This window comes from Anomaloglossus baeobatrachus, chromosome 8 (genome assembly GCF_048569485.1).
Source record: "Anomaloglossus baeobatrachus isolate aAnoBae1 chromosome 8, aAnoBae1.hap1, whole genome shotgun sequence".
Taxonomy (NCBI): Eukaryota; Metazoa; Chordata; class Amphibia; order Anura; family Aromobatidae; genus Anomaloglossus; species Anomaloglossus baeobatrachus.
Window position 1 is genome coordinate 247949214 of NC_134360.1, and position 23007 is coordinate 247972220.

Below are 23007 nucleotides of genomic sequence, written 5' to 3' on the forward strand. Positions count from 1 at the left end.
CACTCCCTTGGAAAAAGTGAAGTGATTTCCACTTAAAGGGAACCTGTCAGGTGCAATATGCACCCAGAGCCACGAGCAGTTCTGGGTGGATATTGCTAGTCCCTGCCTAACCGTCCCTGTATACACTAGCCTAGATAAAGAGATTGTTACAAAAAGTATTTCTAAAGATCCCTTATGATATGCTAATAAGGCCAGGCATTTGTTACAAGGACATTAGTTCCCTTGGCTAGTTGGCCCCATTAGCATGTTAATATGCTCCTGTGGGTGTGCTAACATGCTAATGAATGCGCAGCATCAGAAGATGGTAGTACTCACCTCTCCGTCGCCATTGCGTCCAACTCCAGGATTTCGGCTCAGTGCGCATGATCCCGGACTTTCGGTCATGTGCACTATGAAGTCGGGTGTACATGTTCTGGCTTGAAACTTGTGTACTGTGCATGACTGAAAGTCCAGGATCATGTGCACTGAGCCAAAGTCCAGGAGTCAGACATGACGGCAGCAGAGATGAGCGTGACCATCCTCTGCCGCTGCACATTCATTAGCATGAGAGCACACCCATAGGGGCGTACTAACATGCTAAGGGGACCAACTAGCCAAGGAAAGTAACGCCCTTGCAACTAGTCCCTGCGCTCATTAGCATATCATAAAGGATCATTAGAAATAGTTTTTGTAGATAGATAGATCTCTTTATCTATGCTAATGTATACAGGGACAGTTAGGCAGGGATTAGGAATATGCACCCAAAACTGCTCGTGGTGCTGGCTGCATATTGTACCTGACAGGTTCCCTTTAAGAAAGCACATAGCTCAAGACCATCAGTGATTTATTCCATTTGCAAAAAAGGTGTTTGGTCAGTGTTTCAGTTTTTACCGTGAGTTTTACATCATATGCTAAAAAAAAACCCCTCAAAAGTTTCTCCCAATTATTACAATGACAAAGAGCACATAAGTTGCACATGAATAATTTGCTGTAGGGGATTTTCATGGACCCGTAGACTTCTATGAGTCATTTTGATCTATGATGCGGTTAAGAAATGGACAATCCACAAAAATACTTATATTAGTATAAAAAACTTATACTTAACCCTATAAGGTTTAAGGGGTTTGTGATCTATTTGTGATAACGAAGCAAAAATAAATGAGTTTCCATGTTTCAGCATGTGTCTGTCTACGTCTCCTGCCCTCCCTCCGGCATGCTTCCCTCTTCCTCCTTCCTACAATGTCCTATGAACCTGCCTCATCAGAGCAGGATGTTCCGCCTGCCTCTTACTGCAAAGCAATCCAGCCTAATGTAGCAGTGTCCTGGCAGCCCCGGTCATGTCAGCCCCTGTATTCTTTGGGCTGGTCCCGCTTGGTGCCTCTGGTTTGTGGTCCTGGGTTTTGTGGCTCTTCCTCCTGTTTGTGCTTCTGAAAGCCTGGCGTCTCTATCTGAAGAGGAGGTGGCTGGTCAAAGCTTTTAGCCCGTTTGGGGGTCCCAAGCGGCACTGGCTATATGGCAATGCCCATGAGGTAAGAGGTGTGCAACGTGACGAACTTAGCGGAAGATTTTATTTCAGATTACCATGTTGCCGACATAGCACTTCCATAACCAAAAATGCCCTTTTTTTTTTAGCAAAATCGCAGTAAAATTCCATTAATCTGGCATCTACGAAAAGAGAAAGTCTGATGGGACTTTTCAGGGGGTAATAATTTTGGCAGCGTCTGTAGCGTGCACTTAAGGATTGGGCGATTGTTCATTTTTGCACCTTATTCCAAGAGCCGTAACTTTTTGATTTTTCCATCAACATAGTTGTATAATGTTTTTTTTTGTGTGATAAACTGTAATTTTGCATCACACAATTAATTGTACCATATAATGTGCTGAAAATGGGAATGGAGTAAAAATATTGGAAAAAATGCAATTCCGCAAGTATTATTTGGGTTTTGCTTTTATGGTGTTCATTCGATGTTACAATTGACCCGGCAACATGAATCTGCAGGACAGTACGGTTATGTTGATACCAAATTTGTATAGTTTTTTTTTTATATTTTATTGGTTAAAAAAACTGCTGAATGTTAAAAAGAAATGGTTTGCGTTGTGTTTTTACTTTTCCATTGCTGCTCAAAGCGTTGTTGTTCGTTGTGAATAGCCTGACTGTCTTTCTCCCCACCATAGTTCCTCCAGAATGGCAATGACATGGAGATTATGACTCGTTATGCTGATCTCTACCCGTACGCCTTTCCACTGTGGCTGGGAAATTTTTTTGCAATCCTGACGATTTGCCACCCTGATTATGCAAAGGCTATCCTGTCCAGACAAGGTGAGAACCCTTATTGATGACTGTTCTGCTGACCATCTTTCTAGAATTAATTTAGAACGTTATCTCCAACCCTCAAAACCCCCCCACTGATAACGAGAACAGGACTCCAAAGTGGCCAATTTGAATAGAGGGATGACCTATTTATAGCCGATGTGATTGCCATACATAGCTACTTGGCTATCTCTAGCTTTCCTGATGCCAATTAATGAGCTACTTCCTTTGCTTCATTGAACTTAGTGTCACGCTTGACGGGACCAGTAGGAAGAGGGACTGGACGGGGGCCCGATGCCGCTTACCTTCAAGCTAAAGGGGTGCCCTAGGCTTACTCTCAACCCAGAATTACGCTTAAAGGTAGCAACGTCTGAGCCCCCAGCCTCTCCCTTTCTCCTGTCCTGGCCCTGATGATAATGTCCCCTCCGCAACCCACCACTCAAGGGGACAGACCGGGACGGAGATTCCAAAACCTTACCAACAAAAAAAACAACTGACATGGGGTAAAAACTAAAACACACACACCAAAAACTCACACCAGGAAATGACCAAAGGTGCACAGGGCAGGGGTAACAGAGAAATGAAGAAGGTAACACACAGGGTTCTTGCATACAACATGGCACAAAATAACCCCAGCAGCAAAACAGACTCTTCACCGCTCCAGGTCTAGCATCAGAATGAACTGAATAACCAGCCCCCTCTGCAGGAAGCAGAGGGCTTTTACCCAGGCCGGAAGTGGTAAACAGCAGACAACTGAGTGTAACCGAGAAGTCTGCTGCTGTAACGGAAAAGGGAGTTAACCTCTAATGTGCTCAAAGGAAAAAAACACTGTTAATGTGTGTGGCTTGAGCTTGTCAAAAACCCTCAGGGAGAGAAGAGCGTGACACTTGGGTACTCAAAAGCTCCATTCTTGGTATCAGTGGGAGTCTTGTGGATAGGTGAGAAAAACCCTTTTAAAAAATCCTCTTAAAAAGGAAACACTAGGCAAAACCCGGAGGCCTGCAGGTTTGGTTGAGGGCATAGGTCACTAGACGCCCACAGTATGGCATTATGCAGGCTCATTATGGAAGGTTGAACTAGATGGACCTAGGTCTTTTTTCAACCTAAGTAACTATGTAACTATTATAAAAATAATTTCCTAGTATGATCCTCAACTTCTACCGCACCTCATGCTGCTAATAGGTAAAGTATGAAACTCAATCTAGCCATAGAGTCACCATTTGGTGAGTTACTATGGTACTCTCTGCCTTATACTGTATTTGTTTGTTCTGTAAGATGCATCGGATCATCATAAGAGGCACCTAGGCTTTAGAGGAAGAAAGTATTGGAAAAAAAATTGAAGCAAAAAATGTGGTCATGATGCACTGTTATGGGGGATCTGCTGCTGACATGGTTATGGGGGTAATATCCCCCAATTCTGTACTAATGTTAACCATCCTGGGCCCCTTCCAGCTATATATGTCCCCCATCCTGGTATATGTGATCCCCATCCTGGTATATATGCTCATCCTTGTATATATGTCTCTCATTCTGGTATATATGACCCCCATCCTGGAAAATATATCTCCATCCTAGGCCCATCCTGGTATTCTGGGCCCATCCTGGTATACATATGTGCCCATCCTGTTATAAATGTCCCCCATCCTGACATATACATCCTTCATCCTGGTATATACGTTCCCCATACTGGTGTATATGTCCCCCATCCTGGTATATATGATCCCCATCCTAGGCCCATCCTGGCATACATGTTCCTAATCCTGGTATATATGTCCCTCATCCTGGTGTCACGCTTCACTAGTGGGGGTACTGAAGCTGGCTGGAGAAACTGATCCTAGATGCAGTGAGCACACAAACCCACTAGAGGACGCAAAAGCAATAGAGCAGTCAGCAGGCCAAGTCCGTACCAGGATGTCTCGTATACCAGAGGAGAAGCAAATCATGGCCAGGTGCAAGCCAGAGGTCGGCAACCAGGAAGTAATGACAATGTCGGAAGGGAGAAGCGGAGCAGAAGTCAGGTACAATAAAGCAAGGTCAGAAGCCAGGAGGTCAAAAACTACATGCAAGGATGGGAGAGTCACAGGACCGGACCGGGAAATCAGCGGAACAAGACAGACAAGTGGTACGGGGAGGACACAGGTCAGGATAAGGTAGCTGGGAGGTAGGACGGATCAGAGAACACTCACGGGAGTCAGACATGCACGCTGCAGAGCAGAAACTATTACTGCGGCCGTTCCAGAGGTAGCGGCACCAAGATATAGCAGCCTAATCTCCGGAACGAGGCAGAACAGAATAAGCCCCTCCAATGATCTTTAACCGTGGAAAGAGGACACATGCAATGGCTCAGCGGTGACAGAGCCAGGAATAGATCATGACACCTGGTATATACGTTCCCCATTCTTGTATATATGTCCGCTATCATGGGTCCTTCTTGGTATATATGTCTCTTGTTTGCTGCTTTTTTTAACACACAAAAAAGATTCTACTCACCTTTGCTCCCCTGGTGTGCCGCATCCTCTTTAAAAGCCGGAAACTGACTTCAGCATGTAAGCAATTGGACACACATGATGTCACTGCCATGCACCCCCAATCAAACGACGACATCAGCTGCTGGCTAATCCAAAATTAATATTCACTGTTCCCCACGACCATAATCCTGCCCACCTCTCGGGGTTCGCTTCAGTGCCGAGAAGTGGGCGGGATTATGGGCATGCAGAGCAGTGAATATTCATTTTCTTCAACAGCGGACACACGTGTTCACCCCAGTCGCCGACTTCCTGCAGCGGTGAACCTGCTCCTGCCTCCTGTGATCCGCTCCACAGCGAGCCAGGTACATGTGAACTATAAATCGCATCTCCACTTTCCTCCCAAATTTGGGTCAAAAATGTGTGTTTCATGGCCCAAAAAATATGGTAATAGTTGTAATGGCTGATTCACTATAAAACGTTCAAGGAGAGCCTAGCTGCCTCTCTTGATAAATATAATATCATAGGTTATGGGCACTAGATTTTGGGATGGGACATAGATCTAAGGAATTAAAGCATTTTTCGCTCTAAAAAAAAGATTAACTGCTACGCTTTCCTTCCTCAAACTATGTAAAGTTTTTCAGGTTAATCCTGTCAAAGTTGTGTCCGTCACTGCTTCATTCTAGAGCTGGAAGCCCTGTTTGGGGACAAAAGGGATGGATACACTTTTTAGCCCTCTTAGGCTATGTGTCCACGGTAGAATGTACCTGCGGATTTTTCTGCATGAATATCCGCGACTTTCGCGGCAAATACGCACCTTATTTTTGCCGCGGATTTACCGCAAATTTGCCGCGGATTTTGATGCGGATTTTTTTTTCCCCCCATTCTATACGCAAAATCCGCACCAAAATCCGCAGCGTGGGCACATAGCCTTAGGGTATGTTCATGCCAAGTTTTTTTGAAGACTTTTTGGAGCAGAAAATGGAAACTCTCCAAATCCTACTAAAAAAACTCACAGCTTCTCAAATACACTCCAAAAACTCAGTAAAAAAACTCATTATGCACATGTTCTTTTCAGCTATACTCTCAAGGTCTTATATATTTATTAAAATAAAATATATTCTCATTTTTACAGATCCAAAGGATAGTTTTACCTTTGGCTTTCTCACTCCGTGGATTGGTATGTAACCTAGCTGATGTGCCGCCTGTAGACATTAGATGCTTTCACTGGACTACAGTGACCGGCTTCTTGTCTATGGGCACCATGAAACACCCCCTTCCAAAAACAGACCCTATGTTAAAGCCTCACAAAGCTCATTTTTAACTCTTGTGTCACTCAGGGCAGGGACTGCTGGTGCTGTCAGGACAGAAGTGGTTCCAGCACCGGCGGCTGCTGACTCCGGGATTCCATTATGACGTTCTGAAGCCGTATGTCCGACTGATGTCCGACTGTGTCACCGTCATGCTGGTAATGATTGAAATACATATTTAACAGAGACATTAGTATTCCATCCTGTAACTCATTCCTGTTCTCTTTTTATTGTTTCAGGACAAATGGGAACGTCTTATTCCCAAAGAGAGCCCGGTGGAGCTTTTCCATCACGTCAGCCTGATGACCCTGGACACCATCATGAAATGCGCCTTCAGCTACAACAGCAACTGCCAGATGGACAGGTTTGTCAAAAAACTGTGAAACAACCGTCTATGACCCGCAACACACATCCGTTTAATTTGTACGTGTGCGGTACGTATTTGCACGTACTGGAGACACGTACACACGGAGATGTCGCGGGCGGGGAGGAGGGTGTCAGCACACCGCGCTCACCCCTTCTGCTCGGGTCCGGCAGCTGCTCAGTGGTGGCTCGAGCGGTGGGCCGGATCCCGGGGTTTCTCGAGCGACACTCCTCGCCCGTGAGTGAAAGGGGGGTTTTGGGATGTTGGGATAATGTCCGTGACGCCACCCACGGTTGTGGTGATGTGTAGCACCACCGCTGCTCAATGCGGGGATCCCGGGGATGGTGATGGGGAGCAGCCAGGTGTTGTGTTGCCCCTCCGTGGGTAGGGGTTGGTGATCCCGGGGCCCGGTGATGGCTTGGGAGGTGCAGGGCTTGGTGGGCGCAGGGACGCGGGGGCAGCGCCGTGCCTTGCGGCACTGTGGTACTCACTCAGCCTGAGACTTGGACACAGTTTGTACGGTAAACCAAACTGCTGGTAGGACGGTCCCACAGACGGCTGCTTTGCTTCCCCGGTAGGTGACGGTGATGTCCCTCTTCCTTGCACCTGTATGTACGGATGGTTGCGATGGGTCCCCACCGGTAACCCGCTCCCCGGCTTCAAGCTGGGCCGGAAGAGCACTACACTTTGCCCGCAGGCGCTGGCCCTCAGAGACTGGTGCCCTGGCGGTGGCGGTGCCTCTGTTGTACAGGTTGGACTGTTGCCTTCAATCGGGACTTGGTTGTTGGGGGAATCTACGTCCCCTTCACTGACGGATTCGGCAAATTTGGTGACTCCTAGCCTTGCCGGGGTCCGAGAGGCCCCTGCCCTGGTGCTGACTGTCCTTCGGAACACTGCTCCAGACCACTGGGCACACAGCCAACGGGGTCCTTCCAGGAACTTCCAAACGGTCCCCCTCCGGACAGTCACCGCCGTCGCTGACCTTGCTGTTCTGGCCCTACACACAGCTGGGCTCTCAGGCTTTCCTTTCTTCTTGTCACCTCACTTGCTTTCCTCCTTTACCACTTCTCTCTCTTTACTTTCACTTAGGTGTTTTCACTTGCCCTCCCTGGGCTAATCTGGATGTTTACTCAAGCCCTGCCTGGGCTAATCTCTGTTCTCAAGCTCTTCCCTGAGCTGACTGCCTGACACTTCCTGCCTCCAGAGCTGTGAGCTCCTTGGTGGGCGGAGCCAACCGCCTGGCCCACCCCCTGGTGTGCATCATCAGACTCCTGGAGGAAGGCAACAAGGATTTTTGGTTCAGCTTAGGTGTGCCTACCTGGGGTGTGGGGTGTGGTGGTGTGTGACCTGTGTCCCCTGGCTTGCCCAGGGCGACACATTCCCCCTTAGCAAAACGCAGACCGTCCGCGGGCTGCCGTCCTACACCGGTTTTATTTTTCTGTAAAAAGGGGATAACAGGGTTAAACAAACATAAGCATTTTTAATAAATTCTTCCCAAGACGGGAGGCACATTTTACTTTTAACGTTTCAACGGTGTACGGTTACGGTTTCCGCTCTCTCCCACCCAAGTAACCTGGCCCTGATGCTGCCCCTAAAACCCAGGCAGCACCCCTTGACCCACAGTCCAGCACACGGTACCCGAGCGGGATCTGTCCTTCCCTCCAGAGGGTAGCCACCGATTCCCGCATCCCACTCCAATAGAACCGCTCCCTCAACAGCATCTCCAGCTTTTTCCACCCGAAGTGGCCAGCACCATCATGGTATGCCCGCAGGACAGTAGCGACCTCAGCTTGAGGGACGATCAACTGGCATATTTTCTCATGGGTTTTTGGGTTGATCAGCTCACGGCACAGCCTCCCTTGGTGTAGGTAGAGCCGTTTTCGTTCTTTCCACAAGCGTTGAGCTTCGGCTGGAGCGCTAGGGTCCATTCCCATGGCGCCCTGTTCCACCAGAGTCTTGACAAGGCGGACAGCCGGCGCTTGGTCCTGGGCGTTCTGCCACTCTTGACTGGGCCGCGGGTCCAGATCCACCCTTTGCTGACATACTTGTACCCTCTCAGTAGGCGGCTGGTGAAACGCAGGCAACTCAATCTCCTCGAGGTCGTCATCCTCACACCCCTCTTCTGACAAATGGGGCATCCGGGAGAGTGCATCTGCATTGATGTTGACACGACCAGCTCGGTACTTTATGGTGAAATCATAGTTGGCTAACCGGGCTACCCACCGCTGCTCCAGCGCGCCCAACTTGGCCGTGTTCAGGTGAGTCAGCGGATTGTTGTCCGTGAATGCGGTGAACTTTGCTGCCGCCAAATAGTGCCGGAACCGCTCCGTGATAGCCCACACCAACGCCAATAGCTCGAGCTTGAAAGAGCTATAGTTCTCAGGGTTCCTTTCGGTCGGCCGGAGTTTTCGGCTGGCGTAGGCAATCACCTTCTCCTTTCCATCCTGGACTTGGGAGAGGACCGCTCCTAGCCCCACGTTACTGGCGTCCGTGTGGAGGGTGAATGGGCGCCCGTAGTCAGGGTACGCCAGGACCTCTTCTCCAGTCAGGGCCGCCTTCAGCTGGCAAAAGGACTCCTCATGCTTGTCCTCCCACGACAGTGGGGCTCCGACGGGTTTACCACCTTTGGTCTGTCCCACGAGGAGATCTTGCATGGGGGCGGCCATCTTCGTGTACCCCTTTATAAAGCGCCGATAGTACCCCACCAGACCCAGAAACTGCCTTACTTCTCTCACTGTAGTGGGCCTCGGCCAGCTTTGGATGGCAGTGATCTTCTCAGGGTCGGGGGCGACACCATCCGCACTCACCACGTGCCCTAGATATTGCACCCTGGGTTTCAGCAGATGGCATTTTGAGGGCTTCAACTTCATCCCGTACTTGGCAAGGGACGCGAACACCTCGGCCAGGTGTTCCAGATGGGCTTCATACGTCTGGGAATAAACAATCACATCATCCAAATACAGCAGGACGGTCTCGAAGTTTAAATGTCCCAGACAGCACTCCATCAGCCGTTGGAAGGTCCCGGGGGCATTGCACAGCCCAAACGGCATGCTATTGAATTCGCAGAGCCCCATTGGGGTGGTGAAGGCGGTCTTCTCCCGGTCCTCTGGGGCCACGGCCACTTGCCAGTATCCGCTGGTGAGGTCAAGGGTCGAGAAGTAGTTTGCAGTTCTTAGTGCAGCCAAAGATTCTTCAATACGAGGCAATGGATAGGCATCTTTATGGGTTATCTGGTTGATCTTCCGGTAGTCCACACACATCCGCATGGTACCATCCTTCTTCTTGACCAGTACCAACGGAGCGGCCCAGGGACTACAACTGTCCCGAATAACCCCTGCCTCCTTCATATTCTTCAACATATCTTTGGCACACTGGTAATGTGCAGGGGGAATAGGTCTATACCTCTCTTTGATAGGGGGATGTTCACCCGTGGGAATGTGGTGTTGGACCCCCTTGATCTGCCCAAAGTCTAGGGGGTGCTTACTGAAAACCTGTTCGTACTCCTGCACCACCCTGTGTACCCCTGCCCTGTGATGTGTAGGGGTATCATCAGTGCCCACATGTAGCTGTTGGTGCCACTCCTTGGTGTCCCCCTGGTGTGGGGAAGTGCTGGTGGTAGGTGGGAGTGTGGAGGGACTGGCTTCCTGGATAGTGTGAGGGTCCAGGGTGAGCAGCTTGGCAATGGTGACATACCGGGGGACGGTGATGTCCCTCTTCCTTGCACCTGTATGTACGGATGGTTGCAATGGGTCCCCACCGGTAACCCGCTCCCCGGCTTCAAGCTGGGCCGGAAGAGCACTACACTTTGCCCGCAGGCGCTGGCCCTCAGAGACTGGTGCCCTGGCGGTGGCGGTGCCTCTGTTGTACAGGTTGGACTGTTGCCTTCAATCGGGACTTGGTTGTTGGGGGAATCTACGTCCCCTTCACTGACGGAGTCGGCAAATTTGGCGACTCCTAGCCTTGCCGGGGTCCGAGAGGCCCCTGCCCTGGTGCTGACTGTCCTTCGGAACACTGCTCCAGACCACCGGGCACACAGCCAACGGGGTCCTTCCAGGAACTTCCAAACGGTCCCCCTCCGGACAGTCACCGCCGTCGCTGACCTTGCTGTTCTGGCCCTACACACAGCTGGGCTCTCAGGCTTTCCTTTCTTCTTGTCACCTCACTTGCTTTCCTCCTTTACCACTTCTCTCTCTTTACTTTCACTTAGGTGTTTTCACTTGCCCTCCCTGGGCTAATCTGGATGTTTACTCAAGCCCTGCCTGGGCTAATCTCTGTTCTCAAGCTCTTCCCTGAGCTGACTGCCTGACACTTCCTGCCTCCAGAGCTGTGAGCTCCTTGGTGGGCGGAGACAACCGCCTGGCCCACCCCCTGGTGTGCATCATCAGACTCCTGGAGGAAGGCAACAAGGATTTTTGGTTCAGCTTAGGTGTGCCTACCTGGGGTGTGGGGTGTGGTGGTGTGTGACCTGTGTCCCCTGGCTTGCCCAGGGCGACACAGAGACCCATGTTATTCTATGGTAGATGGCACACACACGTAAAATCACACGGAACATGTGTCCGTGTGGTAAGTACCTGTGTGCGCTTTTCTACCCAGACGACATGTCCGTTTTTGGCCGGCAGCACGCAGGCACAGACCCGCTTTAGTCTATGGGTCCATGCCTGCACGTACCGCACACGGAGTATGTCCGTGTTCAGCACGTTTCGTGCGTGTGCGTTTGTACACTAGCGATCTTATTTTTTTTTTTTTTTCATTAAAGTCAGTATACTTACCTTTTTTTCTGCTGTTCTCAGTCATACTTACATTGGCGCTCGGTTTTTTTCTTCCCCCGGCTCATACCGATCCCCGATCACCAGTGCGGCGAGGAACAGCTGTGCAGAGAATACGCGGCAACAATTACTTTGAATATGCCGGCCGCTCATTAATCAATCTCGTATTATCTGCTTTCCCCACCCACAGACGCCTGTGATTGGTTGCAGTCAGACACGCCCCCCACGCTGATTGACAGCTGTCTCACTGCACCCAATCACAGCAGCCAGTGGGCGTGTCTATACTGTGCAGTAAAATAAATAAATAAATAATTTAAAAAAACGGCGTGCGGTCCCCCCCAATTTTAATACCAGCCAGATAAAGCCATACGGCTGAAGGCTGGTATTCTCAGGATGGGGAGCTCCACGTTATGGGGAGCCCCCCAGCCTAACAATATCAGTCAGCAGCCGCCCAGAATTGCTGCATACATTATATGCGACAGTTCTGGGATTGTACGTGGCTCTTCCCGATTGGCCCTGGTGCGTTGGCAAATCAGGGTAATAAGGAGTTATTGGCAGCCCATAGCTGCCACTAAATCCTAGATTAATCATGTCAGGCGTCTCCCCGAGATACCTTCCATGATTAATCTGTAAATTACAGTAAATAAACACACACACCCGAACAATCCTTTATTAGAAAAAAAACACTAACAAATTGCCTTGTTCACCAATTTTATAAGCCCGAAAAAGCCCTCCATGTCCGGCGTACTCCAGGATGGTCCAGCGTCGCTTCCAGCTCTGCTGCATGAAGGTGACCGGAGCTGCAGAAGACACCGCCGCTCCTGTCAGCTCCACGCAGCTAATGAAGGGAATAGCGCGGAAGTATGTTTTAGGCCTATGGTAATAAGAACTTGCATTTTATAAAAAAAAGTTGTACAGAATTACAAAAACATGTCTGCTTTTTTTCAACAACAGCACCACTTCTATTCACAAGGTGTGGACCAAACATCTTCCAAAAACAACGCAACACCAAACTTAACCCCTGGACAAATGGAAGAAATCAGACATGATTTTCTAATCCTGCACAACTTCAGGAGCCCAATCCATATCCATATGCTGTGGTCAATAACCGTAGCAACCAAGTAGCTAGACAGAGGAAGCATTCTCCCTCAGTCACTCCATGTTCCACTGCAACAAGGCTAAGGGGTACTTTGCACGCTGCGACATCGCTACTGCGATATCATCGGGGTCAAATCGAAAGTGACACACATCCGGCGCCGGTAACGACGTTGCAACGTGTAAAGCCTAGATGCACCGATAAACGATCGCAAAAGCGTTGAAAATCGGTGATCTGTGTAGCGTCGGTCATTTTCATAATGTCGCACCAATAGGAAATACGATGTTGTTCCTCGTTCCTGCGGCAGTACACATCGCTGTGTGAGAAGCCGCAGGAGCGAGGAACATCTCCTTACCTGACTCCACCGGCTATGCGGGAGGAAGAAGGTGGGCGGGATGTTTATGTCCCGCTCATCTCCGCCCCTCCGCTTCTATTGGCCGCCTGCCGTGTGATGTCGCTGTGACGCCGCACGACCCGCCCCCTTAGGAAGGAGGCAGGTCGCCGGCCAGAGCGACGTCGCAGGGCAGGTAAGTGCATGTGAAGCTGCTGTAGCGATAATGTTCGCTACGGCAGCTATCACAAGATATCGCATGTGCGACGGGAGCGGGTACTATCGCGCTCGGAATCGCTACCATTGTCTAGTGATGTCGTAACGTGCAAAGTACCCCTAAGACTTATCATATCCTATAACAGGCGATATAAATACGGTATAACAGGCAATAAAGTCTTATGAGTTCCTAAATATATTAGACCACCCTATAATTATGCACATTGATGTTAATACTCTGATTTTTCTCCTTACAGTGAGAGTGCTTACATCAAAGCTGTATACGATTTATCATACCTGGTAGACCACAGATTTTTCTTTCTCCCGTATCATAATGATGTGATTTTTCACCTGAGTCCGCATGGATTCCGATTCCGCAGAGCCTTAAAGATAGTGCACGGACACACGGGTGAGTGTAACATCTAGATTCAGGATAACTCTCCCCGTTTTCTCTAAACTGTTGCTTCCCAATTATTGCAAAACTCCCACCTCCAGTATGTCATAAAAATCACAGGGGAGTCGTAATTTTGCAAAAGCTGATTTAAGGAGAAATTGCTTTCTTTTTTTTTTTAGTTTTAAAGTATACCTGTCACATGGACTTTTGCACAAACTTCGCCGACTGTCATGGTGGCGGCGGTCAATATTCGGATGGCAGATTCTGACACTCCGCTTGATGGTTTCTCTGGTGTCTGGGATCAACACAGGCAGACTCGGGTGTCAACCTGCTGTGTGCTGATTCATAGGCAGGCTAGCAAGAGTTAATGTCTGCTGGTCTGCTTGCTCCTTTGATTACATGTTGTGGGGAGGCCTATTACATTTGATCCCTCCTATTTATGCTGGTTGAATCCTTCCACCTATGCCAGCTATAGATTGACTTTGTTGGTCTGTGAGGTATGCTGTCCCAGACTTTCTGGTGAAAGTTGTGCTTAGTGTGGTTGTGGATTTTACCCTTGTTGTTTTGTACTTCCTTCTTGTTCTTGTTTTTCCACTTGATTCTCTTATTGTCTTAACTTTTGTTCGTGCATGCTGTTTGCCAGAGTTTTGGTTTTCTCTTGTCTGTCTTTGTCTGTGGGTTTCATCATATTCCCGTCCCATCCCTCCCAAAGGGAGGGGGAATCAGATCAGAACTAGTCAAGAGCAGGGCCAGTAAGGAGACTCAGTCATCTCCACCAATAGGAGTATCGGTGAGATTAGAGATAGCATAGTGTCCCCTTGCTTGAAGGACAGCTTAGGAGCCCTGGTTCCCCGCTATCCCATAGTCATCCCAGCGCCCTCGCTGGCTGCCGGCAGTGTTTTCTCTGGCTGGTCTCCCCGAGATCAGTGATTGTTTTGTTTTGTTGGTCTACTAGACATTGCTCCCACCTGGCCAGAATCCTACTCCACACTGATGAGGGGCAATACCCCGAAACAGCTGTCTGTGGATGAATACCTGGCCTTGGTATTTCCCTTGTCATATCTTTAAACTTGTCAAAGAGTTGGATATTGACTAAAAGGGCCACTTCATATGGTGGTTATGGTGGTTTCCTAAAAAGAGCCACTACTTGGCTAGGTCCTTCCCGGAGGGAAATCTGGCTAGTTTCTGTGTTGAGACTCCTAACAGAGGCTCCACAGACTTTATTGATTTGAATATATCCCATAGTCATCGTGACAATACCTATAATTTTTTATTATTATTAGATTATCCTGCTTTATCCTTATTGCGGATTGGTTGAAGTCCTGGTCCTGAGAGCCCCACCAGTCTCTAAAAACCTCCCAAAACATTCTGAAATGTCTAGCTCATCAGGCCGTGGTGCTTAGCTCCTGCATGAGCGTGCATGGAGCGATGTACGGGCTCAATAGAGAGACTTTGACTCTGTACACCACTCTGTGCATGGGCTCATAGACTTTGTATTGAGCGCATACTCCGCTCTGTGCGTGCACTCATGCAGGAGTTGAACACTTCATCCTGATGACATGCGCGTTTCAGAACATTTTTTTTCTTTTGAACAATTGGTGGTGGTCTCAGGACTTGGACCTGTGACCTATCAGTAACAAGTGTAAGAGGGAATATAATAATAATAATAATAATAATAATAATAATAATAATAATAAAAATATAATAATTAATAATAATAATAAAGTAGGTTTAAGTTAAGTGCCACTAGTTTATACCTAGACTATCACCTATTTTGCCGCAATGTTTATTTGCTTTAGTCATGAACTTTGAGTTGTAGCAAATTCTAACAAACTGGACTTTGCTATCATCCATAATTGACAGATAAAAAGTATTACAATGGCCTTGATCTAAGAATGACAGACGGGGACCATAATCTCCATTAGTCATGTACTGTACTTATATTTAGATAAAGTTATTCAAGAACGGAAACAATCCCTAAAGGAAGATACAGAACTGGAGAAGATCCAAAAGAAGCGGCACCTGGACTTCCTTGATATTCTGCTCTGTGCTAAGGTAGATTAGTGCACCCCCTATATTACCCAGAGAGGAAAAATACTAAATATCAGCTGCTTGCGCTCTTATCTGCTCAGTCTCCCTGTGTATTACATAACTCTGTTTCTTTGACTGATTACTGTGTAATTTTTGAAAATTTTTGAAAACTCTCCGTGCTACTAAAAAAGTGCAGCGTGGCACACAGAATTGTACAAAGTAGCTGTTTATTGCAAGCCCTCTCCAGAAGCAGAACAGCCCCAAAACCCTTTCCCAACCTGCCAATCCAGAAGAGATAGGAATCAATGGCCTCCTGTGACCAAAATTTACGTAGAACCCACCCTTCTTACAGCTTCCATCTTGACTGCCACCTGAGTCCACCAGAAGCTAAAGTCAAGGTTTGCTTTTCTCGGAAAGATGCCATCTATGAACTTATACTTATACTTATATATATTTGTTGGGAACACTTGGCTAGGCTAAACATTTGCTGGCCTTTATCTGTATCTCTGAGTCTTGAATTTAGGATCACAGGTCATGCAAGCCATGTGGCTCGGTTTTTTATGCGTGGCATTTGACCCCTTCTCACATATGGATGGCACAGTGATGGACACAGACACAGCAAGAAGAAATTGAAACTATTTTTTACTGAATTTGATGAAGGACACTTTAACGTTGTGGCACCGAGTTGGTGGGTTACATGACAACGCAGTGGCATTGAGCTTGGGAGTTACACAACAGTACAGTAGCGCTGAACTTGACCGTAACCCAACAATATTGGAGCATCGAGTTTGGTGATTACAGTAAACAATAGAAACAATGACTGGCAGTGCACAGTGTCTCATATCCAGAAGCAGTGTTACTTATAGATGCAAGATATAGTAGAATTTGTAGATACTTTCCCAGGCCACAATCCTCCTCTTTATTTTAGGTCACAACATGCTTTCATGCCACAGTAGAGTTCACCATCTGTGGGGAAAACAAAGCCTGTCGTCATAGGGCAGACCTAAATTCACCAAGCAGGGGTTGAGGAGTAGGACATGTTGACAATGTTAATCACTTCAGGTCACATTAGGGCATAACTCTCAGTACTTTTGGAGGAGTGACAATTTTTTGCCCGGGCATTGATCTTACACCGTAGATGCGCAAAACAAGATAGACATTAGACAGTAGGTCATAACTCAGTGAGGGCCATCTTTCATGTAGAAGCGTCTCCTCCAGCAGGTCCTCCTATTTTTACACTTCAGCAGGTTTCAGCATTGAATAGTCTGCAACCACTCAAATCATAGTATCATAGTTTTTAAGGTTGAAGGGAGACTCTAAGTCCATCTAGTTCAACCCGTAGCCTAACATGTTGATCCAGAGGAAGGCAAATTAACCCCAATGTGGCAAACAAGTTCCAATGGGGAAAAAATGTCCTTCCTGACTCCACATCCGGCAATCAGACTAGTTCCCTGGATCAATACCCTGTCATAAAATCTAATATACATAACTGGTAATATTAAATTTTTCAAGAAAGGCATCCAGGCTCTGCTTAATGTTAGTAGTGAATCACTCATTACAACATCATGCGGCAGAGAGTTCCACAGTCTCACTGCTCATACAGTAAAGAATCCTCGTCTGTGGTTATGATTAAACCTTCTTTCCTCAAGACGTAGCGGATGCCCCCGTGTTCCAGTCGCAGGCCTAGGTGTAAAAAGATCTTTGGAAAGGTCTCTGTACTGTCCCCTCATATATTTATACATTGTGATTAGATCCCCCCTAAGCCTTCGTTTTTCCTGTCTTGGTATTGCAGCCCACCCATTCCTCTAATAATCTTGGTCGCTCTTCTCTGCACCCTCTCCAGTTCAGCTATGTCCTTCTTATATATCGGTGACCAGAATTGTACACAGTATATAAGTGCGGTCGCACTAGTGACTTGTACAGAGGTAGAACTATATTTTTTTCATGAACACTTATACCTCTTTTAATACATCCCATTATTTTATTAGCCCTGGCAGCAGCTGCCTGACACTGTCCACTAAAGTGAAGTTTACCATCCACCCATACACCCAAGTCTTTTTCTGTGTCTGTTTTACCCAGTGTTCTACAATTAAGTACATAATCATAAATGTTATTTCCTCTACCCAAGTGCATGACCTTACATTTATCTACATTAAACTTCAATTGCCACTTCTCAGCCCAATCCTCCAATTTACATAAATCTCCCTGTAATATAAAATTATCCTCCTCTGTATTGATTACCCTGCAGAGTTTAGTATCATCTGCAAATATTGAAATTCTACTCCGCATGCCCCCAACAAGGTCATTTATAAATATGTTGAAAAGAAGCGGGCCCAATACTGACCCCTGTGGTACCCCACTATGAACTGAGACCCAGTCCGAGTACGTACCATTAATAACCACCCTTTGTTTCCTATCACTGAGCCAGTTTTTAACCCAGTTACACATATTTTCCCCTATCCCATTATTCTCATTTTATGTACCAACCTTTTGTGTGGCACCGTATCAAAAGCTTTTGAAAAGTCCATATACACAACATCCACTGCATTTCCCTGCTCCAGGCTTGAACTTACCTCTTCATAGAAGCTGATCAAATTAGTTTGACAGGATCGATCCCTCATAAACCCATGTTGATACTCTGTCATAAGGTTATTTTTCTTGAGATACTCCAGTATAGCATCTCTCAAGAAACCCTCAAGGATTTTACCAACCGTAGAGGTTAAACTTACCGGCCTATAATTTCCCGGCTCAGTTTTTGTCCCCTTTTTGAATATTGGCACCACATTTGCTATGCGCCAGTCCTGCGGTACCGACCCTGTTATTAAGGAATCTGAGAAGATTAAAAATAATGGTCTATCTATCACAGAACTCAATTCCTGTAGTACTCTGGGGTGTATGCCATCCGGGCCCGGAGATTTGTCAACCTTAGTGATTTCGAGGCGGCGGCGTACTTCCTGCTGGGTTAAGCAGGTAATATTCAAGGGTGAATTTACGGTATCACTGGTCATGTCATCTGCCATGGCATTTTCTTGTATAAAAACCGTAGAAAAAAAGTCATTCAGCAGGTTGGCTTTACCCTCATCCCCTTCCACCATTTCACCAAGACTATTTTTAAGGGGGCCAACACTATCGCTTTTCAGTTTTTTACTGTTTATGTAGTTAAAGAATATTTTAGGATTATTTTTACTTTCTCTCGCAATGAGTCTCCCTGTCTCAAACTTAGCTAACTTAATTTGCTTTTTACATATTTTATTTGAAATGAATGAATTGAAATGAATTTCAAGAACCCTCTTTACTGGTTAGGTTAAGCTCCGGTTTCCGGACCACTGCCTGCACATACTAACCACTCCAAACATTTCATAACTAGCCCCTACTGACACACCCTACAGTTTCTGTCAAGTCTTTTTGGTGTCTCACGCTACCCAACTGCTTCTATGTGGCCTGTGCCCTCCTCCAGATTGACATTCAGGGCTTGTACCAGGTACCACAGGTTGAAATAATAAATTATATAGCATATAGTATAGCTCCAAAATTTGTTATTGCAAGTGGACAACCCCTTCTTCAGTCACCATAGATCCAGCCTAACTTACTGCAATCAGCAGATGTAACAGGAAGCCGGTTAGGCTTAATAAGTAACGCATTATTATTATCAGGATGAAAATGGTCAGGGCCTATCCTATGAAGATCTGAGGGCAGAGGTGGACACATTCATGTTTGAAGGGCACGATACAACGGCCAGCGGCATCTCCTGGATATTATATTGCCTAGCTAAATATCCCGAGCACCAGGAGAAATGTCGAGAGGAGATCAGAGAGGTCCTGGGAGATCGGACCACATTCGAGTGGTAAGAGTCTCTCATTTTCAGCATTTGTGTACATTATTATTGTCATCTGTGGATGTCACGTTTTCTTTGACCGTTCCCCTCTCCCATTGTTTGCATTTTATACTGCAGCTCTGCTTGTTATCATGAACTGTATTAATGAAGCACATCCCATATTTAACAGGTGGCCAACCTCATTTAGAGGCCAAATTCTATAGAAAAAAAACCTTATGGCATTTATATAAATATATTCCATAAAGCTGGAGGAGCTTCTTGCCTGGACCATTTGTGTTCAGGTGCCCCATTGCACCCCATCAGGCTACCTCTATTATACATACACCCTTTCAAGAAAAATATAAGAATTGTTGTGAACTTGTCTAACAAAGATGGCCTAAGGGGTACTTTGCACGTTGCGACATCGCTACTGCGATATCGTCTGGGTCAAATCGAAAGTGATGCACATCCGGCGCCGGTAATGACGTCGCAACGTGTAAAGCCTAGATGCGCTGATAAACGATCGCAAAAGCATCATAAATCTGTGATCTGTGTAGTGTCGGACATTTTCATAATGTCGCACCAATAGGAGATACGATGTTGTTCCTCGTTCCTGCGGCAGCACACATCGCTGTGTGTGACACCACAGGAGCGACGAACATCTCCTTACCTGCGTCCACCAGCAATGCGGAAGGAAGGAGGTGGGCGGGATGTTTAGGTCCCGCTCATCTCCGCCCCTCCGCTTCTATTGGCCGCCTGCCGTGTGACGTCGCTGTGACGCCGCACGACCCTCCCCCTTAGGAAGGAGACGGGTCGCCGGTCAGAGCGACGTCGCAGGGCAGGTAAGTGCGTGTGAAGCTGCCGTAGCGATAATGTTCACTACGGCAGCTATCACAAGATATCGCATGTGCGACGGGGGCGGGGACTATCACGCTCGGCATCGCTAGCATTGGCTAGCGATGTCGCAACGTGCAAAGTACCCCTAAGTCTTGTTTCTAAAGTCTAAAGGTTATGTCTTTTTTTATTAATTCTGCATGCCAGGGAAGACCTTGGAAAGCTGCCATACACTACCATGTGCATTAAGGAAAGCATGCGTCTCTTTCCACCTGTACCGGAAGTGGTTCGCGAACTTAAAGAACCAATCACATTCTTTGATGGACAAAGCCTTCCCAAAGGTGAGCGACATCTTACAGAAGTAACTCTTATATACGGTATATCTAAATGCTCAAAAAATTGGATCTAACTTTGAAGTGCTGCCCCCAATTTTTTGGGGAGTTTATGTATGCAAGAAATTCTAGTGACAACTTTAGGGCTTTGCACCTATCTTTGCATGGAAAAGTGCAGCTTTTATCTATCTATCTCGATGCCATGTTTATATATAGCATATCTGAAGAAATTTTGTGTCTTCATTCTACAGGTACCATTGTGCTCATCTCTATATATATTATAAACCGGTGCCCCAGCATCTGGGAAGATCCAGAGGTAAAACTATAAATGTGAAATGTTCCCGTCCCTTTCCTATACCTGTATTCTGCTCTATTTAACAGGGTCTGGGACTTACAAGTATCCAGTATTTCGGCCAAATGTCACTGGCGCTGCCGCCATAGTGGGACAGGTGTGACAAAGCCGCTGTGACGTGGAAAGTTGTTAGTCATTATATGTGGACATGATAGGTGTAATTCCCCACAGTACTAGAGGATTATTATAATATTATATTAAGAAAATTCTTTAAAGGGTTTTCCAGTACTTTTGTTTTGGATAGGATAGGATTTAATATAAGATCGTGGAGGTCTCCACCCCTGACCCATTATCACTTCCGGTACCAGCCACCTGTAAAACAGTGTATAGAGCTTAACTCGGCAGCGCTGTACACTGTTTAGTGGACACTGCCAGGTACTGGAGATCAGATTTTGTTGAAAAAAATACTTGGAAGTGCCCACTGAACAGTGTACAAAGTTTTACTTTTACACATCGTACACTGTATACATCAACTTGCCAAGGTCATAACAGCTGATCAATGGGTGTGTTTGATGTTGGACCCCCGATGATCTCATATTATTGACATAGTAAGAAGACCTCATCAATACGAAAGTAGTGAACAATCCCTTCAAAATTTGCTAATATTGTCTGGCCCCAGACTGCAGCTTCCCACTTTCTCTATTACGTACAAGCTCCTGATATCAAGCTTTCCATTATATGTTACGGCGTTACAATGTGCCAATGTATTAGTGTGAGCTGTGAGCATAAAAGAGATTCCATTGCCATAAAATCCTTCCCTGAATTATTACTGTAAATGCGTGGATAGCCGAAAAGACACAAATTCCAAGGATGTCAGACTTATCTCTGACCGCACTTTCACTCCCTTGCAGTAAGATGTTTCCTTTACTTTGTATTGGAATTAATTCACCAGACTTCGAGCTTAGAGAAAAAGTACAACAGGACTTTAGCAAATCAATCACAAATGGTTTGCAGGCTTGATCGCCCTCACACACATTACCCTAAAGGTGACCGAACCTGCCGATGTAGGCCTGATCAACTAACAGTGTAATAGGTATGGGGTGGTCACTTGATTCTTCCACGACTGATAATGTTGAGGGAGAAAAAGATCTGGCTTGTTGATTTTCCAACCCTTTTGTTCTTCCGAAAAGGAATTGCGCTGTTTTGTCTCCTAACACAGTAGCTGCAGAGATCAGTGAAGAAAGGAGGTGTGTTCTTTTCTCCCCTTCATGACACTGCCTGCTTATGATTGGTCAACCTCATGCAGGGGAAGAAGTACACGCCCCCAGGGACTAATCTTTGGCCAATTGAACAATAACATACACTATAATTGACATTTTACAATCATATATTCCCTCAATGGAGAGGACTAATTAAAATTATGTTATACGCGGCTCTGCAATCACTATTGCATGATGTGGTCACTCAGTTTAACATGGTGAAAGGTCATTTTCAAGAGTTCTGTGCTGCAAATTTCTCCTGAAAGGTTCACATTACATATACTATGTGTTTTTAGGTGTTTGATCCCCTGAGATTCTCTCCAGAAAATTCATCGTCGAGACACTCTCATGCCTTCCTGCCATTCTCTGCAGGACCAAGGTAATACGAAAATGCTAAATCAAAAATAGGAACCTGCTTGAAAAAAAACAAAACAAAACAGTTGCATATTAATGAATTGTTGTTAAGGGGGACTATACAAGTTATCTCTAGTGCTAAGTGTCCGCAGCTCAAAAGGCATTACGGTCTGCAAAACCAGCTCCAAATGTGATTGTCCTCTGCTGGAGTTATGGGAACCATTACTGTGTCGTAGCAGTGCCAACCCCCCAAAGGGTTCTCTAGTACTCTCATGGGTCAGCCCTGTATTCATATATTATACATTGTATTACATGTATCTGTACCTTACAACTTTGTTTTCCCTCCCAGGAACTGCATTGGACAGAATTTTGCAATGAATGAAATGAAAGTTGCCGTCGCTTTGACCTTACAGAAGTTTGAGCTGCATCCGGACCCTACCAGGGAACCATTGAAACGAGCCCAATTAATTTTACGCTCCTTGAACGGAATACACATCAATCTGAAAAAGATAAACTCTGACAAGTCTAAAAATATCTAATTTTTTATACGTCTTCATACCATTTTTTTATAATTAGATTTAATTTAGAAATTTTCGAGGATAAATTTATAGTAAAACTTCACAGTATCAGGTGCATACATAAAATGAATATCAAATATCTTAACCAAGCTATAAATCCACAGTGTAGAGATAAGGTTAAAGGACTCTGCCTGATTGCAGCCTCCTCTAGGGGCAGATAAGGAGATTACTGAATACTGTGTTATCATTGAGACCCATATATGCATATAGTTACTTTGCTCCCTCTAATGGTGGTCGTAGCAGGTAGTCAAAATTTTATATTTTACCTTCTGTGAAACAGA

General features: G+C 46.3%; 1 protein-coding gene across 1 annotated transcript; it reads left to right on the plus strand.

Annotated features, from left to right (window-relative positions):
* Nucleotides 1–1223: 1223 nt before the first annotated feature.
* Nucleotides 1224–22692, plus strand: LOC142248996 (cytochrome P450 4A4-like). The gene is made up of 12 exons (XM_075320524.1): nucleotides 1224–1508; nucleotides 2155–2299; nucleotides 5891–5935; nucleotides 6096–6223; nucleotides 6305–6429; nucleotides 13096–13247; nucleotides 15181–15287; nucleotides 18917–19107; nucleotides 20119–20252; nucleotides 20495–20559; nucleotides 22091–22173; nucleotides 22498–22692. The coding sequence occupies exons 1-12, from the start codon at nucleotides 1317–1319 to the stop codon at nucleotides 22685–22687; spliced, it is 1557 nt and encodes a 518-aa protein (XP_075176639.1). The 5' UTR covers nucleotides 1224–1316; the 3' UTR covers nucleotides 22688–22692.
* The last annotated feature ends 315 nt before the right edge of the window (nucleotides 22693–23007 follow it).

What these genes read in the sequence shown, in the direction of transcription:
- LOC142248996 (XM_075320524.1), top strand. Translation starts at nt 1,317, where the DNA reads ATGTCAGCCCCTGTATTCTTTGGGCTGGTCCCGCTTGGTGCCTCTGGT. An exon ending in AGCAACTGCCAGATGGACAG is followed by an intron (nt 6,430 to 13,095) that starts GTTTGTCAAAAA and finishes TTCTCCTTACAG; the next exon opens with TGAGAGTGCTTACATCAAAG. An exon ending in CCATTCTCTGCAGGACCAAG is followed by an intron (nt 22,174 to 22,497) that starts GTAATACGAAAA and finishes TTTCCCTCCCAG; the next exon opens with GAACTGCATTGGACAGAATT.